We start from the raw sequence: 21,218 nt of genomic DNA, 5'->3' as shown, positions 1-21,218 counted from the left end.
GCAAGCTTCCAGAATAATGTTTGAAGCATGTTCGGCTTAAACAGAACAGCTATTAGCATGTCCAACTTTCAAGTCTAAAAATATTGTACCTTATATTCAAGAATCAATTTATCTGATTACTTGAGCATTTCAGTTAGAAATAAAAAATCAAAACAAACAACTTTGACACTTGAGCTTCTGAAAGAAATTAGGTTTCTGAAAACAAACAGGAATGTTGAAATACAAAACATGATGTGCAGATTGGAAATCCTACTGCACAGAACATGCCTCTATCTTGCAGTTTGCACTACTACAACATTTTAAATTCACTAATAAATAAAAAATGCATGCACATGCACTGAACAGCCCCTTAAATCATGCAAGCAGCCAAAGAACCAACAGGCTAATTAATGTTCATGGCAGATGCTATATAAATTCTTCTTAACACCATAAAATATGCCAAATATTCAGCCAAGTGCTTCAGTAGCTGAAATTTAAAACTGAACATTATTTCCTGACCCCCCCAATAGTTCTGACATCCAGTTATCACAGTCATGTCAAAGATACCAAAATTTGTCTTATTTGACATGTTTGACCCATTTAAGATGATTTTTAATATTTATTCCAGACAAGAGAGAAGCATTTAATTTTATTCCATAAATGCCCTCCTGGACATGCAACAGCAGTAGGAAGAATGTGATTTAACATATTTTTCCCAGCAGAACTAGGCATGCCTGCTTCAGATGAAAGGTTCACATTTGTGACACAGAAAAACTTCACTGACTGCAAACACACTCACATGGAACATAACCATGAATCCAGAAGATAAAGGTTCAACTTGGTTTGTGCACTGCTGGGCATACACAAACTAAGCCATTAGAGAAGTGAAAAGCCACTCATAGAAAAATTGCTGGTTACTTACTATGACAAACAGCCCACTACACATGCAACCGTGTGCATATAAAAGTGTTAAAAGCATTGTTTAATCCTTCAATTACATTACATAATACAATTCTGCCTACATTTTAATGTTTGAAATGATAGGTCCTGCATTTCTAAGCTACGGCATAATCAAACTGCCTGTCTGCAAGTCCGTAACTATTCCAAGTAAAGTCTATTTCCTCTGGATATAAACCTACACTTCTGAGGTAAGACTTCACAGAACTTCATTAAAATGCTGACAGAGTTGAGAATAATTCTTCATAGATACATTTATATCAATGGTCTATAGCTTTAGCATGGCTGTTTACTGAAAAGGAGAAATAAATTTATAGTATATGGAGATATAAGAGCTGCCACATCTCTTTTTGGGGAAAAAGGAAGCAAAAAGGAATGAGATGGAAAAAACATAGAAGCAGCAAGGGAAGAAGGTTCTGGGCTTGTAAAGTTGTTCATTAGTCTCCTCTATAAATATGTATTTAAATCCATCCAAGTGCTGGTAACACCCAGATCCTGTGGCTGTTAAGGATTTTCCAGAACTGCCTCAAGTCATATGACTAATACCCACTACATGCAAATCATGTTTTAAATTTTCCTTCCCAGAGGAAGAACATCAAATATAGCAGTTTGTTATGTTCGTATTTTCAGGTTTCTTTTTCAAATGCAAAAACACCAGGTTTCTAACATGATCATAATAGCTTATAAATGTCATTCTGATTGGCTGTTTAGCTTCAGTTTCATCCCTAAAGGAATCCCTGAAGAAAAATATTCATAAGTTAAACACAATTTATTCAAGATAAAATTGGAAAATAGAAAACATTAAAGTCCTGGTAGAACTACCACTTCACAGGTTTCTGTTTCTGACAGAAAATTCAGTTTTATGTGAAGAGAAAAAGCTGCTAAAACGGGTATTCACAAGATGTATCTGACCCACATCTGTTAGCTAGTATATTAAGTGTACAGTAATTTCACGAATACAAGCCGCACCAATTTGACCAAAATTTTGGTGGAAACCCGGAAGTGCGGCTAATATTCCGGGGCGGCTAATCTATTAACAAAATTCTAAAAGCTGCCAACACGGAAGTGAGAGCCCGCGGCAGCCCCAAGCCAAGCTGGAGCCCGGCCGGCCCCGGCAGAGGTGGGAAAGCCTGGCAGAGGCGGGGCCAGCAGTGTGGGGGGCGGGCGGCAGAGCCTGAGCCAGCAGGGCGGGGGAGCCCGGGAGAACTGGGGCTAGCAGTGCAGGGGAGCATGGCAGAAGCAGGAAGGCCGGCGGGTGGGGCTGCCTGGCAGCGGGGGAAGCCCAGCATAATCGGGGCCAGCAGCGTGGGGGAGCCCGGCGGTGCGGGGGCCTGCAGTGCCGGCCAGGGCGAGGAAACGCGGCGGCGGTGCAGACGGGAGGGGGCGGCCGGCGAGCGTGGTGGCGGCGGCGGCAGCCCTGCCGGCGGGGCGAGCGAAAGCGGCGCTCGCGAAAGCGCCGCGAACCGCGAAAGCGCCGCCGCTCGCGAAAGCGCCGCCGCTCGCCGCTCGCCGCGAGCCGCGAGCCGCGAAAGCGCCGCCGCGAGCCGCGAGCCGCGAACCGCGAACCGCGAGCCGCGAGCCGCGAGCCGCGAACGCGCCGCCGCGAGCCGCGAACCGCGAGCCGCGAACCGCGAGCCGCGAACCGCGAGCCGCGAGCCGCGAACCGCGAGCCGCGAGCCGCGAGCCGCGAGCCGCGAGCCGCGAACGCGCCGCCGCGAGCCGCGAGCCGCGAGCCGCGAACCGCGAGCCGCGAGCCGCGAACCGCGAGCCGCGAACCGCGAGCCGCGAACCGCGAGCCGCGAACCGCGAGCCGCGAACCGCGAGCCGCGAAAGCGCCGCCGCGAGCCGCGAAAGCGCCGCGGGGCGGGCGCGGCGCGGGGCGGGCGCGGCGCTCGCGAGGCGCGGCGCGGGGCGAGCGAAAGCGGCAGCGGGGCGGACGGCGAGCCCGGCGGCGGCAGCCCTGCCAGCCGGGCGAGCGAACGCGGCAGCGGGGCGGTGCTGACGGGAGAGGGGGGCCAGCGAGCCCGGCGGCGGCGGCAGCACCACCCGGCCAGCCCCGCCGAGCCGTGGCGCTGAGCTGGGCCACCCGGCCCCGTCGGCAACCATGAGCGGGCCGAGCCTGCCTGGCCCCGCCCCGAGCCAGTAAAGCCCGCTATGCCGCGATCCTCTTACTAATTGGCCAATTTGTGAAAGCTGCGCACGGATTCTCGCGACGAACGAAAGTGCGGCTAATATTCGGGGTGCGGCTTATCTATTGACAAAGACAGCAACATTGTCGAGGCACCGGGGGTGCGGCTTATAATCCGTGCGGCTTGTATTCGTGAAACTACTGTAATTTATTTTATCAGGTAGTACATTAAAAATTTCATTAGTGCTACCTGTTTCACCAATAATGAAGTATTACAAGATCCATACAAGAACAAAGCATTTTCTAGCCTTTAACATGCTTCTTTCACGGTACAGTATCTTTAACATCACCAGTATTGGCTGATGCCATGCTAGAACTGTACAATCAAAACAAGAAACTGCACTGGACATTTCAAAGATATTTGTGTTCAACTGGTGTCCCAGATTTTCAAAGACCGGTTTCTACCACACAATGCATCACAAATGTGTAGTATTTTCCTTTTTCCCCCTAAAACATGCATGTATATCTGCGCCTTTCAAATAAGAAACCTAATACTTCCATTAAATTTGAAACAAAAGCTCTGCAGTAACTAGAATAACACATCTTCCCCTTGTTATATATTTTGACTTTTAATGCAATAATTTATACACATTATAAATTTATACACATTATAATATACATTACCTTGATTGACTTATCCATGTCACTGTAACACAGAGAATTGAGAGAGATTTTAAAGGGCCTCCAAACAGGATTCAGATTGTTTTTAATAACCTGTTGAAAAGAAAAAGGCAGAACACCACTGTTCACAATGGCAGAAAGTGGTCATCATAATGGGTCATACCTTCATGCCATGATTTTTGTGTGCAATGCTGCTATCTAATGCACTCCAAATACTATAGGATACATAGGATATAAATAAAATTACTCAAGATACTATTGTTCAAAAAGAGATGGTGTCTTTCAGCTCCATATTTTGCTATACTTCACTGTCACCAATTATATCCTTCAGCTACTGCACTGTAAAAAATTAAATTTATCATTACATAAATAAGATACTGGTTACTTTCTTTTAATAAGCACACATACATACACACACATATAAAGGCATAAGCTACCAAAAATGTGCGGAAAAATATTACATTGGAATTTCTGAACACATCAGTGCTCCAGAGATTACAATTCACTCCCATGTATTACTTATTCTGAAATGTCATTTATGGAAACATGCCCTCAAGAAATTCACATCATAGTAAAGTAAATACAGTGCATGAGGATAAAAGGCCTCTCAAGCTGAATACTAAAGTGTTGTTTACAAATAATACTGAAAGATCTTCAAAATTTGTCAACTGTTATCCTAAATATACCCAATACACCAAATAATTATACTACTAAAGTACAAGAAACTACACATAACATGCATACTTAATAACACCTAACAATAGTAATACTTCCAACACTGCAGGAGTGCTGACAAAGAAATCTCTCTTGAAAATGAAATTAATAAAAAGAGTAGTCAGAAAAAAAGTTTTGAACCTGTAATCCACCAGACATTTCTAGGCTGAAACAACAAATTCTGAATTTATTACTGAAGTTGATGACAGAAATCCTCATAGAAAAGATGCACCTCAAGCAGAAGAACCTCATGAGTCTGACAAAAAGGATTTATAGCTCTTTAATATCCATACTTCAAAACGAATACAGTCACCACTTCCTATGGGCACAGCATCTAAGCTCTAACTGGGCCCTGAGCTGCCACTGCAGTACACATTTTGCAATTACTCTTAGCCTGTCAGTTGCTGTCACAGGACCCCTATACCTCCTCCTGGGTGAAAGGCTGCTGCTGCTGAAGCACATTTTCCCTCATTCTGCATTCTCCTTGGTTTGTCCTAGCTATGCAAGCATTCAGCATCATTACTTTCATTAGTGAAGGGTACAGCCAGGTGAAACTTTCCTAAGAATAGCAGAGTCAGGAATGCCCAAATCCTATCCCAGCACTGGGTAGAACAGAGAAAATGTCCTTGAGTATGCAGCTCTTTTCCAAAATATTTGTTTTCTCCTAGATTGCTGAAAGTTAAAGGAAAAAAAAAAAAAAAAAAAAAAAAAGGGGGATTTTCTTTCCAAATAGAAAGGCATATATCAAAATCAGCATAAAGAGAATAAGGTAGATTTCCCAGAGAAGTCAGTGGAAAAGATGATGCAATTTCTAACTAGTCTGCACATCAGCTCCAGGCCAGTCAATTCTTTTTGTAAGGCATTGTATCTCTAGTGCAGTAACACACTGGAAATTAAATAAGCTTAACCTCTTTGTTGTTAACTGAAAATATCCTACCTCTGTTCTGTGAACCATCACCCAGTTTCCATCTCCAGTCTGCTTGTGGAATTCCAGATAAGGATCTGACTTTCCAAAAAAATCCTGTATTTAAATAAATGCAATTATCTCAGAACAGCCTGTAGTGTGAATACCATTAAATTCTAGTTAACACAAACTTAGATTAACAAAATGTAAATTAAGGGAACAAAAGCTTTAGATGATGAAATGCAAGTCTGATTATATTACCACCTATGAAAGAAGAAAGGAAAGAAGAGAATGTCCTTCAATTTAGGAGAAAAATGTCCACATATCAAATAACTGAAAGTTCAAGCAAAATATTTATACCAATAAGTATTACAATGGATAGATAGAAAACTAAGGATTTACTCCAGTTAAAAAAGTATCATTAAATCAAAAGGTAAAAATAAAAACATTTTTCTATTCTTTTTCATATTTTGTTTTTAAAAGTCTCTATAGCCAGTCATATAGTCAACATAACAAATACAGAGACACCAGGTAGACTTTTCACCATTTATTTCAGAGAGGTAATGGGCAACCCTTTTACTTATGAATAAATATAAGGATTTACATTTAAATGAGAACATGTTGCTCATGGACTACCCCTGAAATGCATTTTTATCTTACTTAGAAACGCATTACAATTAATTTCAAAACAGTCAATGAAGTCATTCTGCAGCAATCTTACTTCAATTTCTTTTAAAAAAAAAAATCTTAAGATTTTAAGATCTTTAAAAATATTACAAATCTTAAAAAAAGATTAAAGTCTTAAGAATAAAAGAAAAATCTTTTTAATAGATTTTATTTTTTAAGCAAAAATGAGAATGAATACTCAAATGTTTCACACTATGACAAGACTCTGATTTTACAACTTTATCAAAGAAACAGCAATCACTTAAATACCTTATTGTCCAGTTTCCTTGCTTCTATTTCCAGTATAACCACCCTGTTATCCTTTACTTCTTCTGCTGTAATCTAGGTAGGCAAACAAAATACTTAGTTTTTATTCAGGAACTACAGTTTTCCCATACTCACAGCATTCCTATGACTATTAAAAAAGTTCCCACATTTTCCCACAAATGAAGCATTAAAAAATGGTGGGGGGAGAAGGAGAGGAACAATTTGATTTGACATTGGGATTCCATTCCATCAATTTATCATAGATGATGGCACTGACAAAGATATGCCCCAAACAGTAGCCCATTGCATGCCCTAATGGTGTATGCAATGGGACTTGTAATACAGAAGCTAGATGACAAAGCTATCGGATGACATAGACAGATTAGTGGAGAACAAAAAATATGCTTTACAGAACTATAGAATAGACTCACTGCATTCAAGCCACTAACTAAAAATAAAACCCAGAAACAATTAAGGATGAACTCTGAAGACATTTATTTCTTAAGTGTCTTACCGTAATGCTTCCTTTTCCAGCAGGTTTGCCATTTTTAAGTACTAATGGTTTTGTTAGAGTCCTGCTAGAAACTATCTGCCAAGACAAAATTTGAGTAATTAAGCATTATTAACACAATTTAATAGATTTAAAAGGAATTAAATGAGTTAGTGAGGTATTTTCATTTTAGTAATATCTCCTTTTTTGTGAAGGTGACAGTATTACATTTACTTCCCATAACTTTCTATAAATAGGTAATATTTTATTCACTTCAAAGTTTTTAAATATATATGCAGATGAAAACATGCAGAGCTTCAGGAGTAATAAGAATTAAAATGTCTTCTAGTAACATGATACACATTCATGGACAAAGATAATACCTTAGGTTCCAATTTCAAATTGTTCCTTAAGTTTTCCATACATACCTTTAAAATGCATGCAAAGCATATTTCATAAACAGATTCAGCTAACAGATTCACAAACACAACGTCTGTCATTCAAAAAAATCATTAGCCTTCCCCTGCACAGTTTGTAGCTGATCTTATTTTACTCTATTCAGGCAATGCTTCCTCAGAAGTGTGTCTGTTCATTCTACAGGTCCTTCTTTACCTTAAGAATGAATGATTAATTTTTAACTGACACTAAACTTCAGTTCAAAATATCTGTATCCTTATAATGCACTTAAAATAAAAGTACTTAAGACACAGGGCAGGCAAAATCCCAAGACAGCTCTTCCGAGATGTGCATTTGAAGGACCTATTCAAAAGAACAAGTTAAAAAGAAGTTGCCCTACTGTGATAGCATCAATAGCAGAATATGAGTGGGAAAAAATAGTAGTAAATCTATAGCTGGCAGAACCAGGATCATTTTTTGCATTGAGTGGAAAGAAGATTACAAGGATAACATAGCACTTGTGAACACTCACATGTTGTTCTACCCTGATTCTCTTTTTTGGGTAGCATAAAAATCGGAATTTGAGTATTAGAGTAAATAAATAGCAATGACTACAACTTGTGCTCATTGACAGTCCTCTTACTTTTAGATAGCAATCCAACAGTTACCATCCTAAAGCATATTTCAGGGCATCATCTCAAGACCTTTTGCAAAAAGAAATGTACAGTAATTTCACGACTATAAGGCGCACCGGATTATAAGGGGCACCTCCGGGAGTTGGCAAATTTCGCAACTTTGTACATTATATAAGGTGCACCGGACTATAAGGCGCACTTTTTTTTTGCGGTGAGAATCCACGCCGCGCGCAACAAAGTAATGAAATAGTAACGGAATCGTGCGATCATGGGGTTTACTGGCTTGGTTCGGGGTCAGGCGGGCTCGGTGCTGCTCGGGGCTGCCACCGGTGCCGGGAGCCCGAGCCGAGTCGCGATGCCGGGCAACTCTGCCGCGTGGTGGTGCTGGGCGCCCATGCCCCGCCGTGGTGTTGGGAGCCCGAACCGCTCATCGGCACCACAGCGCCGCCGGCTCCTCCCACGGCTCTCCCAGCTCACACTTACGGGTTGGCAAATTTCATAACTTTGAACATTATATAAGGCGTACCGGACTATAAGGCGCACTTCCGGGTTCGGACCAAAATGTTAGTGAAAAGGAAGCACCTTATAGTTGTGAAATTACTGTATATACACTGAACTGAGGCTTGAAAAAGCAAATCAAGGACATCCTATTCAACTTTAAAGTACTCCAACTACACAAGAACATAGTGATAAATTCAAAGTAAAAGCAACTAATAATTTCTAGTAATTTAATTCCAAGGGAAATCATCGGCATGCTTACCTGTCCCAGCGTACATTCTAATTCTCCTAAGAAGTCATCATCACTCAGATCATAGGTTTTGTTATCAATGTCATATATTCCAAATTTAAGTTTCTGAACAAGCTCAAAATAATAATCAATTAAGAATTTCTTGGCAAACCTTGGGTTCAAGGAATTCTTAACTCTTTCTGTGCGATCAACCTGAAATTAGAAAGATATCACTTTATCCAGTATTTCACAAACTAAACAAACAAGCAAATCAAACACCATATTATTAAATACATTTAAAAGTTCTTAAAGTACAAAGGAGTATATTCCTATAAAACTTTCATCAAATTTAAGTTATACTTCAAAATCCACTGCTCTAAGTTAGGGATACTTGACCTATTTTTCATCACTCCCTCTAAGGTGGGTCCTATTCCTGCACAGAAAAGACCAACATAAAATCCTTTTTTGTCAAATTCAGGATGAGACCCTAGTTTTGGAGTATTGATTAAAGCACATTTAAGCACTTAGAAGGTTTCTTCTATTGGTCCACACATGGCTGGGGAACAGTGCTAAAAATCAGATAGTTGCATGCATTTAATAGCAAATGATGATGAGTATACTGCCCATGTAACTATTTGTTGTGGTTTGACATAGCTTGGTTTTTAGGTAAGGAAAAAATCCAAACTCACTACAGTATTTTAACGAAAAATATTCAAAAGTGCTGGTACAAAATTAAAATATTTTAATGAAACCATATGTTATAGTATTTTAAAAGGTCCATCAAGGCAGAATGTGTTTTTAGTAGGTTTGTGAGAAGCATCAGATTGTACCTCATACCACTGCTGACCACTTGAGTTCTGGAGAAGCACACACAGAGGATCTGACTTGGAACCAACATCTTTATCCAAGAGATTGGTGCAAGAAATAGTGAGCTCCACCTTTGTCACACACTGCGCCGCCATTGGTTACACTAGGAAGCAGCAAGAGAAATCACCATTAAAATGGACTAAAAACCAAACAATAAGATTGTCACAATGCATTAACTCTCTAACTGATCACAAATAGTGTTAGCTTGTCAAAAATGATGATTTGAGGTTAAAAATGGAAATTTTACAATTTATGATGTACCAACATTATAGCATTATTACTGTCACACTCTTGTCTTTTCCACACAAGTATAAAAATTAATTTCAAAATCTGCACATAAAAAACAAGATCAGATTTCTGAGAATCCTTGAGGAACCAAATGAAAAATGGGATATACCTCAGAGAAGGCACGGTGGTTTGAACTGCTGACAATAAAACTTCACAAGCTTTAAATGAAATCCAAAAGCTCACATGAATGCCAGTATCTTATAATGTAGATATTATTAATAATTCTATGAATAAGGAAAACACATTATATTACATACTCCTCTACCAAACCTTTGTAACAAAATGCTGAACCGTACGCATGGCAGAATTGGAAAAGTTGTTTAAGCAGATGACAGGTGATCTTGCTTCAGTAAATCTACAAAAAACAACTACATATTTTAATAAGAAGGATAAACACTTTGAAGTCAAGTAATAACCGAGGAATTGAGGGGAACTGCTCTTTCTGAAAATTCAGTTTAAAAAAAAGAACAACTGAAAGCATCCTTACATTTTCTCTTTAAGTAACTCCATCACTGTCCACTGGACAATGTCCACTAACACTAGCAGATATTACAAACCTGCAGAAACAGCTTAATTATCAGTTACGAATCCCACACTGGCATAACCTGCATTTGCAAGTCCTAGAAGGTCTGAGTACCAGATTATTTTCTATATATATATAAAAAAGTCAATAATTATACACCTCAAGGATGGAGTTAATCATTTCCAACAACTCTTGGGGAAGTAAACCTCTACAGTACAACCGTCCATGACTCAGAGACTAAAACTTCCAAATCTTTCCACAGCACTTTACCTTGCAAGCTCCCAAGCCTCTTCAGTTTCAGGTTTACCTTCTTTCCAGTAAACCCACAGTCTAGACCAAGTATCCCTCTGGATTAATTTATCTTAAAAGTGCATGAGACACCAAAGAGAAAAAGGCAGAAGGAAAGGCACCTGCGTCTATCTGGTCAGCTCACTAGCAACATATGCATTCATATTTGAATATGAAACTATATTAACCCAAGTCAGCTCTCTTCTTTTCACTGTATTCATAAGACTTTTCATGAAAATGAATGATTTTTCAGAGGCAAAAAAGGGAAAGGAACATGGAAAAGACAAAGAACAAACTCAAAATACAAGAAAGAAAACACTGTGCAGTCTGATGGAATTTTCCCAAGGCTTCTTGTACTCCACAAGGGTGTAAGTCACATGTCTCATCTCCATTTTGCTATCTCACTGATGGACATTTCAGAGATTGAGTACATATCTGTAAAAGAAACACTCAAACATCCATGCACATATTTTAAGCATCATGTCAGATTCATAGAAATCCTCATGCATATCCCAAACACCTAAATGAACACCAGATTCTTCTTTGAGTATCTTTTTTGTTTCCATGACTTCATAAAGTTTAATTCATTGTCCTTGAGGGGAAAAGAAGGTCTAAGTATTAAAATAGTTTTTAAACCAATGTTTTTTAGGCTTAGAAAGCATACCTCTTAAAAGCAGTCTGCCCTTTTTTCCTGGTTCTCTTTTTATACTGGTATTTTCCATTCCCTATTGCTTTCCTAGCTGCCAGACCAAGCTCATTAACAGTCAGTGCCTTTCCCACAAAATCCAGTGCAGACCAGTACATGACTCCTTAATGACAGTTTCCAGAGAAACAGTTTTGTGCTGACAAAATGATGCTCTAGCTCCCACTGATATTGCAACAGCGAGTAGAAAGGGTTTGCATGAAACTCAACAGAATTTAAACTTGAACTGAGATGCATTGTCAAACCAGTCAAAATTTTCTTGCTTCAACTCTCTGAAACTCCTCATTATTAAGAGTCCTTGAAAGTAACGATTTCTTTTCATAAGGTCGTATTTCCAAAATCACTGGTAAATAGATAGCACCCAGTCAACCTAAAAAGAGGGTCAGCTTTTTCCTTTTTTTGTGTGTGTACTCACACTTCTTGTACATTTCAAGTACAGTAGTTTCACGAATACAAGCCGCACGGATTATAAGCCGCACCCCCGGTGCCTCGACAATGTTGCTGTCTTTGTCAATAGATAAGCCGCACCCCGAATATTAGCCGCACTTTCGTTCGTCGCGAGAATCCGTGCGCAGCTTTCACAAATTGGCCAATTAGTAACAGGATCGCGGCATAGCGGGCTTTACTGGCTCGGGGCGGGGCCAGGAAGGCTCGGCCCGCTCATGGTTGCCGACGGGGCCGGGTGGCCCAACTCAGCGCCACGGCTCGGCGGGGCTGGCCGGGTGGTGCTGCCGCCGCCGCCGGGCTCGCTGGCCCCCCTCTCCCGTCAGCACCGCCCCGCTGCCGCGTTCGCTCGCCCGGCTGGCAGGGCTGCCGCCGCCGGGCTCGCCGCCCGCCCCGCTGCCGCTTCCGCTCGCCCCGCTGCCGCTTCCGCTCGCCCCGCTGCCGCTTTCGCTCGCCCCGCGCCCGCCCCGCGCCGCGCCCGCCCCGCGCCGCTTTCGTGAGCGGCGGCGCTTTCGCGAGCGGCGGCGCGCGGCGGCGCTTTCGCGAGCGGCGGCGCTTTCGCGAGCGGCGGCGCGCGGCGGCGCTTTCGCGAGCGGCGGCGCTTTCGCGAGCGGCGGCGCGCGGCGGCGCTTTCGCGAGCGGCGGCGCTTTCGCGAGCGGCGCCGCTTTCGCTCGCCCCGCCGGCAGGGCTGCCGCCGCCGCCACCAGGCTCGCCGGCCGCCCCCTCCCGTCTGCACCGCCGCCGCGTTTCCTCGCCCTGGCCGGCACTGCAGGCCCCCGCACCGCCGGGCTCCCCCACGCTGCTGGCCCCGATTATGCTGGGCTTCCCCCGCTGCCAGGCAGCCCCACCCGCCGGCCTTCCTGCTTCTGCCATGCTCCCCTGCACTGCTAGCCCCAGTTCTCCCGGGCTCCCCCGCCCTGCTGGCCCGGGCTCTGCCGCCCTCCCTGCCCCGCCCTGCTGGCTCAGGCTCTGCCGCCCTCCCTGCCCCGCCCTGCTGGCCCAGGCTCAGCTGCCCGCCCCCACACTGCAGGCCCCGCCTCTGCCAGGCTTTCCCACCTCAGCCGGGGCCGGCCGGGCTCCAGCTTGGCTTGGGGCTGCCGCGGGCTCTCACTTCCGTGTTGGCAGCTTTTAGAATTTTGTTAATAGATTAGCCGCCCCGGAATATTAGCCGCACTTCCGGGTTTCCACCAAAATTTTGGTCAAATTGGTGCGGCTTGTATTCGTGAAATTACTGTACTTTCTCACATGAACACATTAATTCTGTTACTTCCTCTCGTCCTCCATGTCAGCAACTTTCCACTATGCATCTAATGCAGGAAAGGAGTAGACTAAGAAAAAGTGCCATGCAAAAAACGTCTTTTAGACTAGAGAAAGGAAGAATAAGAAGGCTGATTCCCTTTCCTGAAATGCAAATGCTCATTTGAGATGCAACAACTGTGTCCATATTAGATAAAAGAAAACTTGTAACAAGAGCATGCATTTATTTAAGTGGAGGACTCTCAAAATCAACACAAAGAGCAAAACCTCAAAAACCACAAGAAGGTCCTTTAATCTTTACCTTTTCCAGTTTTAAAAAATTCAAGTTTAAAAACAATATAAAGCATTTTTCTCAGAAACTTGGAGAATATTAGGAATCTATAGTTGCATAATAAGTTGAAGAGGTCTGTAATACTACTACATTTCAAGAAACAATTTTGCTATTTTACTCAAAAAATATGCTTCTCCATAAGACTGATATATTTGACTGCAAATAGTTATACTGATTTTCAGGAATATTATAAACTTTAAAAGTTAGTAAAATACTTATTAGCAAGAAAAAGTCTCATTAATCCAAAGCAGTATTTAAGGCAGTGAAACTTAGTAAATAAACAAGAGATACTTTCTTTACAACACTGCACACTCCACAGAATTTGCAGAGGGCATATATGCCTCACACGTGTGAAGAAACAGCACTACCTAGTAGAGCTCTGCTCAAGCTGCACAAATCCTCATCACCCCAAACGCATGAATGGAAGAATTACTCCACCTCCACCCAGTTCTCCTCACTTCTAAAAGCCTTTGTTAGCTGAAAAGTTCCCACAGTTTGAGAGATGGATGGTAGGGTTTCTAAACACAAAAAACATGTTCAAGGATCAGCCACTGACAGGTAAGCAAGCAACCTCTTCTTGAGGACTTGATGCAATACAAAGTCTGGCAAATTGCTGTCCTTTCAGGATGGAGAAAATTAATCATGACTGCACTAATGCATTCCCTCTTGAAATACCATTCTACAACATACCTAGTAGGTAAATGAAATGTAAAATATTCTAGCTACGTGAGCAGATTAATTGAACACTTGGATTGCTGGAATAACTTTGTATGGACAGATTATATTGTTCAGGCTGCAGTAGGATAAGCCTCGACTGCCAGTAAGTTACAACACATAACAAGAGATTTACTTAGTTAATTACTTAGTGTTATTAAAGTAGCTGTGTTCCACACTGGTCATCTTTAATTAAAACCTTTGCTTTTCTCAAGCTATCAACTTGCCCTCCATGCAAGGTACCATAAAGGGAGGTAAAGCACACCAGAATGTGTGCAGATGAGAACTCAGTTATCCTTTTAATTGAAATAGCTTTTATGATTGCAGAAGACAGGAAAAGACTGAAGATTACTATATAGAACGTACATCTTAACTGCAGTGATTTACAGTCACAAGGGATCCTCTGCCATGTCTAGGCTGCTCAAGAGCATGATTAGGTCAACTAAGAATATGACAAGTCTTTCCACTTGAGCTGTAATTATCAAAGCAAAAATCTAAATCAAGGACTAGTCTTGCAGTTTTATAGATCAGAATGTTCTTTGAACTCCAGTGATGATTCTAATGAAGATAAGTGGTACACATCAAACAACTGACTCATTGTCTGCTTTCCAACAGAAACTGCAAACATGGCATTCTACCTGGAAAGGAACAGATCTATTATCAGAATGATCTAACAGTGCAGTTAGGAACTGTTAGTCTGTAGCAATCCTCTCCATGCTGCATTGTCAAAAGACGGCATTGGCTTGCCCAGATAACCTTGCAGAGCATTACAATGACATGTTTCCAATTACAGATGCATCCAGTCTGACAAGCAGAAATACCCAACTAAAAGACAAAAAGACTAATGAAGTGGATTTGGCATCACCGTCTTTAGTCACAAGTCTCAAACCTGTTCTGACGGAAATTATTGCTGACATTGAACATTTCCTAGTTCCTGTGAACTGCTAATGGCAATAGACCAAAAATCCATAATTTTTAGATATCTCAGGGCCCAAATGAACGCAGAAAGGCCATGAGAAGCTTGCAAATTAAATCTATTCCTGATCAGCTAATCTTCTTGCCAGAAGGCTATACTTAAGCATTTTATGTCAGCTGTGTGCCAGACTGAAAAAGGCAGAAAATGTCACGTCTGCTGCAAGAAGCTGACAATGAAATTATGACAAACTGATGCTTCTTCTCACTGATAGGGCTGGTAGCAACACAATTTCTAGTGATCTTGGGCTACATGCATATAAATATATATATTTTTAATCTCAAGATAACCCTTCAGTTCTCAAGGAAACAGACCACCCCACAAGAAACAGACATTTCCTACAAGGTTACAAAAACTAAGACCATTTCCTAACCTCATTTCATCACTGCGTTGAAAAAAATCCCCAAAAGGTAGCTTCTCTAAAAATCCTACCTCGAAATCAAAATTCTGGCACCTCTTTTCAGTCTGTTTACAAGCATTACAGCTGGAAAAATTGTCCAGTTGATGTGCTGACAAGCTAAGTACAGAAGCAGGTTGAGTCATTCTGTATTCGAAGAACCACACAGAACCTTGAGTGTAAGCTTTCTCTTCTAATAGTACACATACAGCTATCACTTCTTGAGTGATAGCTCTATCTATCTTGGAGGCTAGGAAGGCTCTGCAGAGGGGTCAGGCTGGATCAATGGGCCAAGGCCAGTTTTATGATGTTTACTAATGCCAAGTACTGCATCCTGCACTTGGGTCACAATAACTGCATGCAGCACCACAGGCTTGGGAAAGACTGGCTGAAAATATGTCCAGTGGAAAAAGACTTGGGAGTGCTGGTCAACAGCTGGCTGAACACAAACCAGTGTGTGTCCAGATAGCCAAGAAACCCAAAGGTATAGTAGCTTGTAGCAAAACAAGAGTGGCCAGCGTGACAAGGGCTGTAATTGTCCCAATGCACTTGGCACTGGTGAGGCCACACCTCGAATCCTGTGTCCATTTCTGGTTCCCTCAATTCAGGAAGGACATATCCAGAGAATGGCAACAGAGCTGGTGAAAGATCTAAATAAGTCATACATTGAATGGCTGAGGAAGCTGGGGGTGTTAAGCCAGGAGAAAAGGAGGCTCAGGTATGGCTGCATTGCTCTGTACAACTTCCTGAATGAGGCTGTAGTCAGGAGGGGGTTGGCCTCCTCCCAAGCAACAAGTGACAGGACAGGAGGACATAACCTCCAGCTGCGCCAGTGGAGGTTCAGGTTGGACATCAGGCAGAATTTCTTCATGGAAAGTGTTGATAAGCATTGGAATGGAGTGCCCAGTGAGGTGGTAGAGTCACTACCCTCAGAGATGTTCAAGAAGCATCTCATTGTGGCATTTAGTGCTGTGGTCTAGTTCACAAGATGGTGATACGTCAAAGGTTGGACTTAACGATCTTGGAGGTCTTTTTCAACCTAAATGACTCCATGATTCTCACTATTTAGTATGCAGGAAGGAATTAGAGCATTCTGAACTAAACAAGTAAGATTAGGCTGATAAAACCCTAATGGCCACACCACTCATTTTACTGGAGATTACACCAATCAAAACCAAAAGCTAGTATTTAAGAACTCTGAGGTATATACATACGTGAGAATGGAAGCATAGTTTTCTGCATGGGAAATGAATCATCTATTTATACAAGCTTTATGATACTCTATTGGATTGGTAGCACACTGGTATGACAAGTCAGGCAACTATATGCAGGTTGTTTCCACATATAAAAATCTATCACTAAGTTACATTGCCAATGAACATGTTTAGAAATTTGCTTTTTTAAAAAAATCCACTACACAGAAAATACAGTAATTGCGTGATTATAAGCCGCACCATTTTGACTAAAATTTTGGTCCAAACCCAAAGTGCGGCTTATAATCAGGTGCGGTTTATATATGGACAAAGAACAAAAAGTTGCTGTTTTAGTTTGGAGGACAGGTGTCTGCTGAGAAAGGCAAGAACTTCTCTTTGAAATGGAGAATTTAAACACCCTCCCTCCAAATTATTATAATTTTGAAATCAAGTGGCTTTCAGGTAAAGATATTGGAGTTAGGAATAACAGTTCTTTTCTAGGGAAATTAAAATAGAAATACAGTACTACAAAGAAACAAACTCCAAACCCTGACAAAGTCAGAGTACAACCTGACACCCTGTCAGGCAGGGTGTTGGTAGCAGTCCCATTAAATGGTGGTTGCATCCTCCTGCAGTGACAGATGTGATTCAGTTGAAGCAGTGCTCCTGTATAAGGTGCAGTTTCCCTCCGGAGGTCCAGTGGTGATGTGGAGAAATCCAGTTTTCCTCTGAAGTCCAGTGGAAAAAGGGGCTCCCTTAGTGTCCCTAAACCTTTTTATCTTGGTAAGAAATGTTGGGCTCTTCCCCCTGGCTGGAGCATCCTCCAATGGGATGCAGTAATTTTATCAGTCACACAGTGGGACTCAATGGCCATTAGCAGAAAATGACTCGCTGGAGGAAGGATGGGTTGTGAAAAGATAAAGAACAACGCCCCACCTGGTTTCAATGGATGGCCCATTAGCAGAATATCTGCCGTGGAGATAAGGATCACTGCCCCCACCCTCAACAGATGGGGATAGAACAGATACCTTTTATCACACTCTGTATTGTGATAATCAGGTGCAGCTTATGTATGGACAAAGAATGAAAAGTTGCTGGCACCCGGAAGTGCGGCTTATACTCAGTGCGGCTTATAATCGTGAAATTACTTGATTTCTAGGACATCCCTTTCACAAAATTACTTCAAAATGGTCATTTTTAAATATCCTGCTGCTATTTATTTGGGTTTTTTTTTTAATTCTGTATAGTTGTGTTTGCCCATTAGGCACATCTTTAATGCTTGGTTCTTCACAGCATCTTCCTTATGCAAAAGTATTTCAGGTGATGTTTTGATTGAAGTGAGCTAAACTATAAATGGTAATATTGTGCCTTGAACAAGAAAATTAAGAAATATAGATCTCCTAACTTCAAAATTCAATTATTTTAAGTATACAACAGCAAACCAGAGGAACACGTTCCTTGCATATATGTTTATATGCCTTGAGTATCTTCATACCAATTATTTCATGTAAAACAATCTATCAACTATGCAATGGGAATAGTATCTTAAACTGTGTGCTCTTCATTGCAATTTCTCTGTGTAGAGCCACTGATTGACTGATCACACAATTAACATTACCCACAAGAAAGAAAAGCTTTCATCTCACTAAAACTTGCTGTACTTTACTGTAGAAACAAGATGCAGGTGAACACATGCTTTAGATTAATCCTTTTTACATTTTGTTTCAAGGGATGTTGTGCCTCTTCACAGTTACAAATGCTAGTTCTTAAAAATGAGTTAGAGTAACTTACCACAGATGTCTGCCTCTGGGCCTCTCAGCAAAAGGCTAAAGCTTCAACCAACAGTAGCACTAAAATGTGAAATGCAAGGAAATTAAAAGCAAGAATTGTTATTCCCATAGATCAATCAAAGCAAGAGGTTTGAAGGCATATAGTTCGAGGAACTACAATTCCTCTCAAAATAAATAACCTGTCCAACAGTTTTATGCATCCATGACAGCAGCACTGTAAAGATTACTCAAGGGAAACTCAGAGCCTTTGTTAGAGAATAATACATACTAAATATTATAAAAGTCCAGCAAGAAAAGTTCTTTAAGTTTTTAAGAACAACGACACAATTACTGGTTTTGTCCTATTTATTAATTTATTTTTTTTTAATAAGGTGACAGTGGATTAGAGTAAGTAGATCAAAATCAGTTGCTCCCAATTTTGTTTATGCTGTAACAAACCTGTGCATCTTTACACAGCCAAAGGGTAACTAAGAAAAGTCCATGAAATCAGTATTCCACAGTGGTCCAGTATATCTCAAAATAAATAATAGCAACACTCTGAAACCAACTATCACAAAACTGCACTTTACTGTAGCCCAGAGGTATTGCAGACCTTCCTGTATGCAAACCAAGAGCTCTCCAGTCAGCTGCCCTTCAGTGCTGTATCACAGCAGCTACTCACTCAGCATTCCCCATGCCTGGGAGGTATCATTCATGTTCTGCACATCCACAGGCTCCCAAGTGGCTGAAGACATGCACACAGTAATTATGCTAATTCCTGGAACCATCAGATAATTGCACATACGCTAACCACCTGCCATGAGGAATTTATAACAAACCTTCTGAGCAGGGGAAGTACCAGAAGCAAACTGCCACAACTAGAACTAATTCAGCTGCCTCCTAAGTGTGACTTAGATAAAGCGCTGAGTCAAAGTGCACTTGATCTACCTACAAGATGGAATGGACCTACAGAACATAGTCTTCCTTCAACCAGAGAACAAAGTACGAAGCAAGTAATCCAAATCAGTAAAGACCATTCCTTAAACAGAAGCTTGGATCCAGCAACCAAGCCCTAAAATTCCACTATTCATAAATCCTTCAGACACTTAATAATGCCCTTTCAAAATGTCTGAGCAAAAGTATCTCATCTAAAGCAATATTAAAGATAAACCAAAGAAATCAAACAGAATCACAGAGTTGAGGGAAAAGACCTTTAAGATTATAAAAAAACCACAGCACAATTCTACTTCCTGCCTACTTGCTTGCACAAGCCATACCACACATTCAAATGTCATGCCAGGAGGGGCCAGTATTAATCTTTGCCTAACTGATCTACAAATAGAAGTAATTTTCTTGGGTTTAACAGGAACTAATATCTACAAATACTAAGTTGATCATATATTATTTATGTTGGAAGAGCATCCTGACTTTAACAGGAAAATAAACAGAAAGGAATAGAAAATATCTTACTCCTTAACTTTGTCTCGGAAGGTATTTCCTTTAGGAAACCATGCAACGACAGCATTTGTTCCTAAATCAAATTAAGGTTAAAAAAAAAAAAATAAATTCCATCCCAGATATTTGTACAGTTGAGATCCAAGATTTTAGTTTTATTACTCCTAACACTATAGCTTCCCTTTAGCATTCAATTCTGGAGAAACATTTGGCATAAAAGAAGGCAGTACAAACACTGTGGTACCAATTCTGCTACTTTGGCAAATTCTGGCAAATTACATTCAACTTACCAGAAATACATTTTTGCTTTCAATAGCTGAACCAAAATTAGTCTAACAGTCACCTATAACGAACCTGTATAGATTAATTTTAAGACATTTAGCACAAACATACTTGTTGTAAAAACACTGCATTCTTCCTAACACCACAACAGACACACAGAAAGACCTCTGTCTCCTACTCCTTGAATATCTCTCCTGATTGTTTTTTTTCTAATGCTTTTTGGTGTTCTGCATACATTTCCTCTGTGATTATACACATATAAAGTCAAAATTTAAAGCTCCAACTGAAAAAAAAAAAAAAGAATAATAGCTGGGATTAAGTTTGACTGTATTTACTTTTACTAAACAAACTTTTTGCACCTTCACAAAAATATTGTGAACTCGAATCTTCAGGGAAACAACCCTCCAGGAAAATAAATGTAGTAAGTGCTGGAGGCAGGGCAATACATATTACTCTGAGGATCCTTAATGTACTTTCAAGATAGGAGTATGCAAGCAAAAGTGAAGCGGTTTCACACTTTAGAAGTTTTCCCTAGTGGAAGAGTAAGTTATGACAACGTGAACATTATCTAAGGTTTGTCTTGTATGTATTATGCAACTACAGTGAAGGAAGAAAACAACCACCCACTCAACCAGCAGCTCAGAAAGAACAGCATGTGGTTTTCAGGAACGACGCTGACTCTCGACGGCCTCCTCTGCCAGAGGCAAGGATGCTTCTCCGAGCGGCGTTTGCACCGCCACAGAGATCGGCACTACGGACTCGCACCTTCAGGCCTACAGCTTTAACTTCACCGAGTTCCACTCCCTGCGGGACGGCGGAAGGGGCAGCGATTCCTCGATCCCCGCAGCAGCAGCCGCCGCTGGCAGCGCGCTCCGTGTCCCGGCGCAGGAAGCGGGGCCGCACCTGCGGGTACGCTTCACGCGAGGAAGGGTTGGGATTGCAGCGCCCGGAGCCCTGCCCTGCCGTCCCAGCCCCGCACAGCTCCCGCCGCACAAGGTAGCGGGGCGAAGAGCTCAAACCCCGCGGGGCACGGCCGCCCCCACCCTCACCTGCAGCGCGGCACCTCCGGACCCCGACCCGCGGCGGCCACACCCGCGCAGCCGGACACGGCCCGCCCCGCCCCGGGGCGCAGGCGCAGAGCCCCGTGCGCCCCCCCCCGCCCGGCCTGACCCGGCGGCCGCTCGGGCCC

The 21,218-nt window shown here is 42.0% G+C and overlaps 1 protein-coding gene across 4 annotated transcripts in view; it reads right to left on the bottom strand.

The window, feature by feature from the left end:
- CPNE3 (copine 3) overlaps positions 1-21,146 on the bottom strand; it is a 32,910-nt gene extending 11,764 nt beyond the window's left edge. The window contains exons 1-8 of one of the 4 annotated variants that reach the window (XM_033066136.1): positions 21,079-21,146; positions 18,315-18,373; positions 9,375-9,514; positions 8,578-8,757; positions 6,811-6,885; positions 6,300-6,371; positions 5,397-5,480; positions 3,749-3,838 (exon numbers count right to left, since the gene is read on the bottom strand). In XM_033066136.1, coding sequence (XP_032922027.1) covers positions 3,749-3,838; positions 5,397-5,480; positions 6,300-6,371; positions 6,811-6,885; positions 8,578-8,757; positions 9,375-9,506 — 633 coding nt within the window. In that variant the 5' untranslated portion in view covers positions 9,507-9,514; positions 18,315-18,373; positions 21,079-21,146. Of the gene's footprint in view, positions 1-3,748; positions 3,839-5,396; positions 5,481-6,299; positions 6,372-6,810; positions 6,886-8,577; positions 8,758-9,374; positions 9,515-11,174; positions 11,623-18,314; positions 18,374-20,656; positions 20,867-21,078 lie in introns of those variants that run through there. The other 3 variants (XM_033066153.1, XM_033066144.2, XM_033066162.1) reach the window with 3 other exon arrangements.
- Between the last annotated feature and the right edge of the window lie 72 nt (positions 21,147-21,218).

The sequence above is a fragment of the Catharus ustulatus genome, chromosome 1, assembly GCF_009819885.2.
Source record: "Catharus ustulatus isolate bCatUst1 chromosome 1, bCatUst1.pri.v2, whole genome shotgun sequence".
Lineage (NCBI taxonomy): Eukaryota > Metazoa > Chordata > Aves > Passeriformes > Turdidae > Catharus > Catharus ustulatus.
The sequence above is the reverse complement of the archived record's forward strand: the minus strand, read 5'-3'. Positions and strand labels throughout refer to the sequence as shown.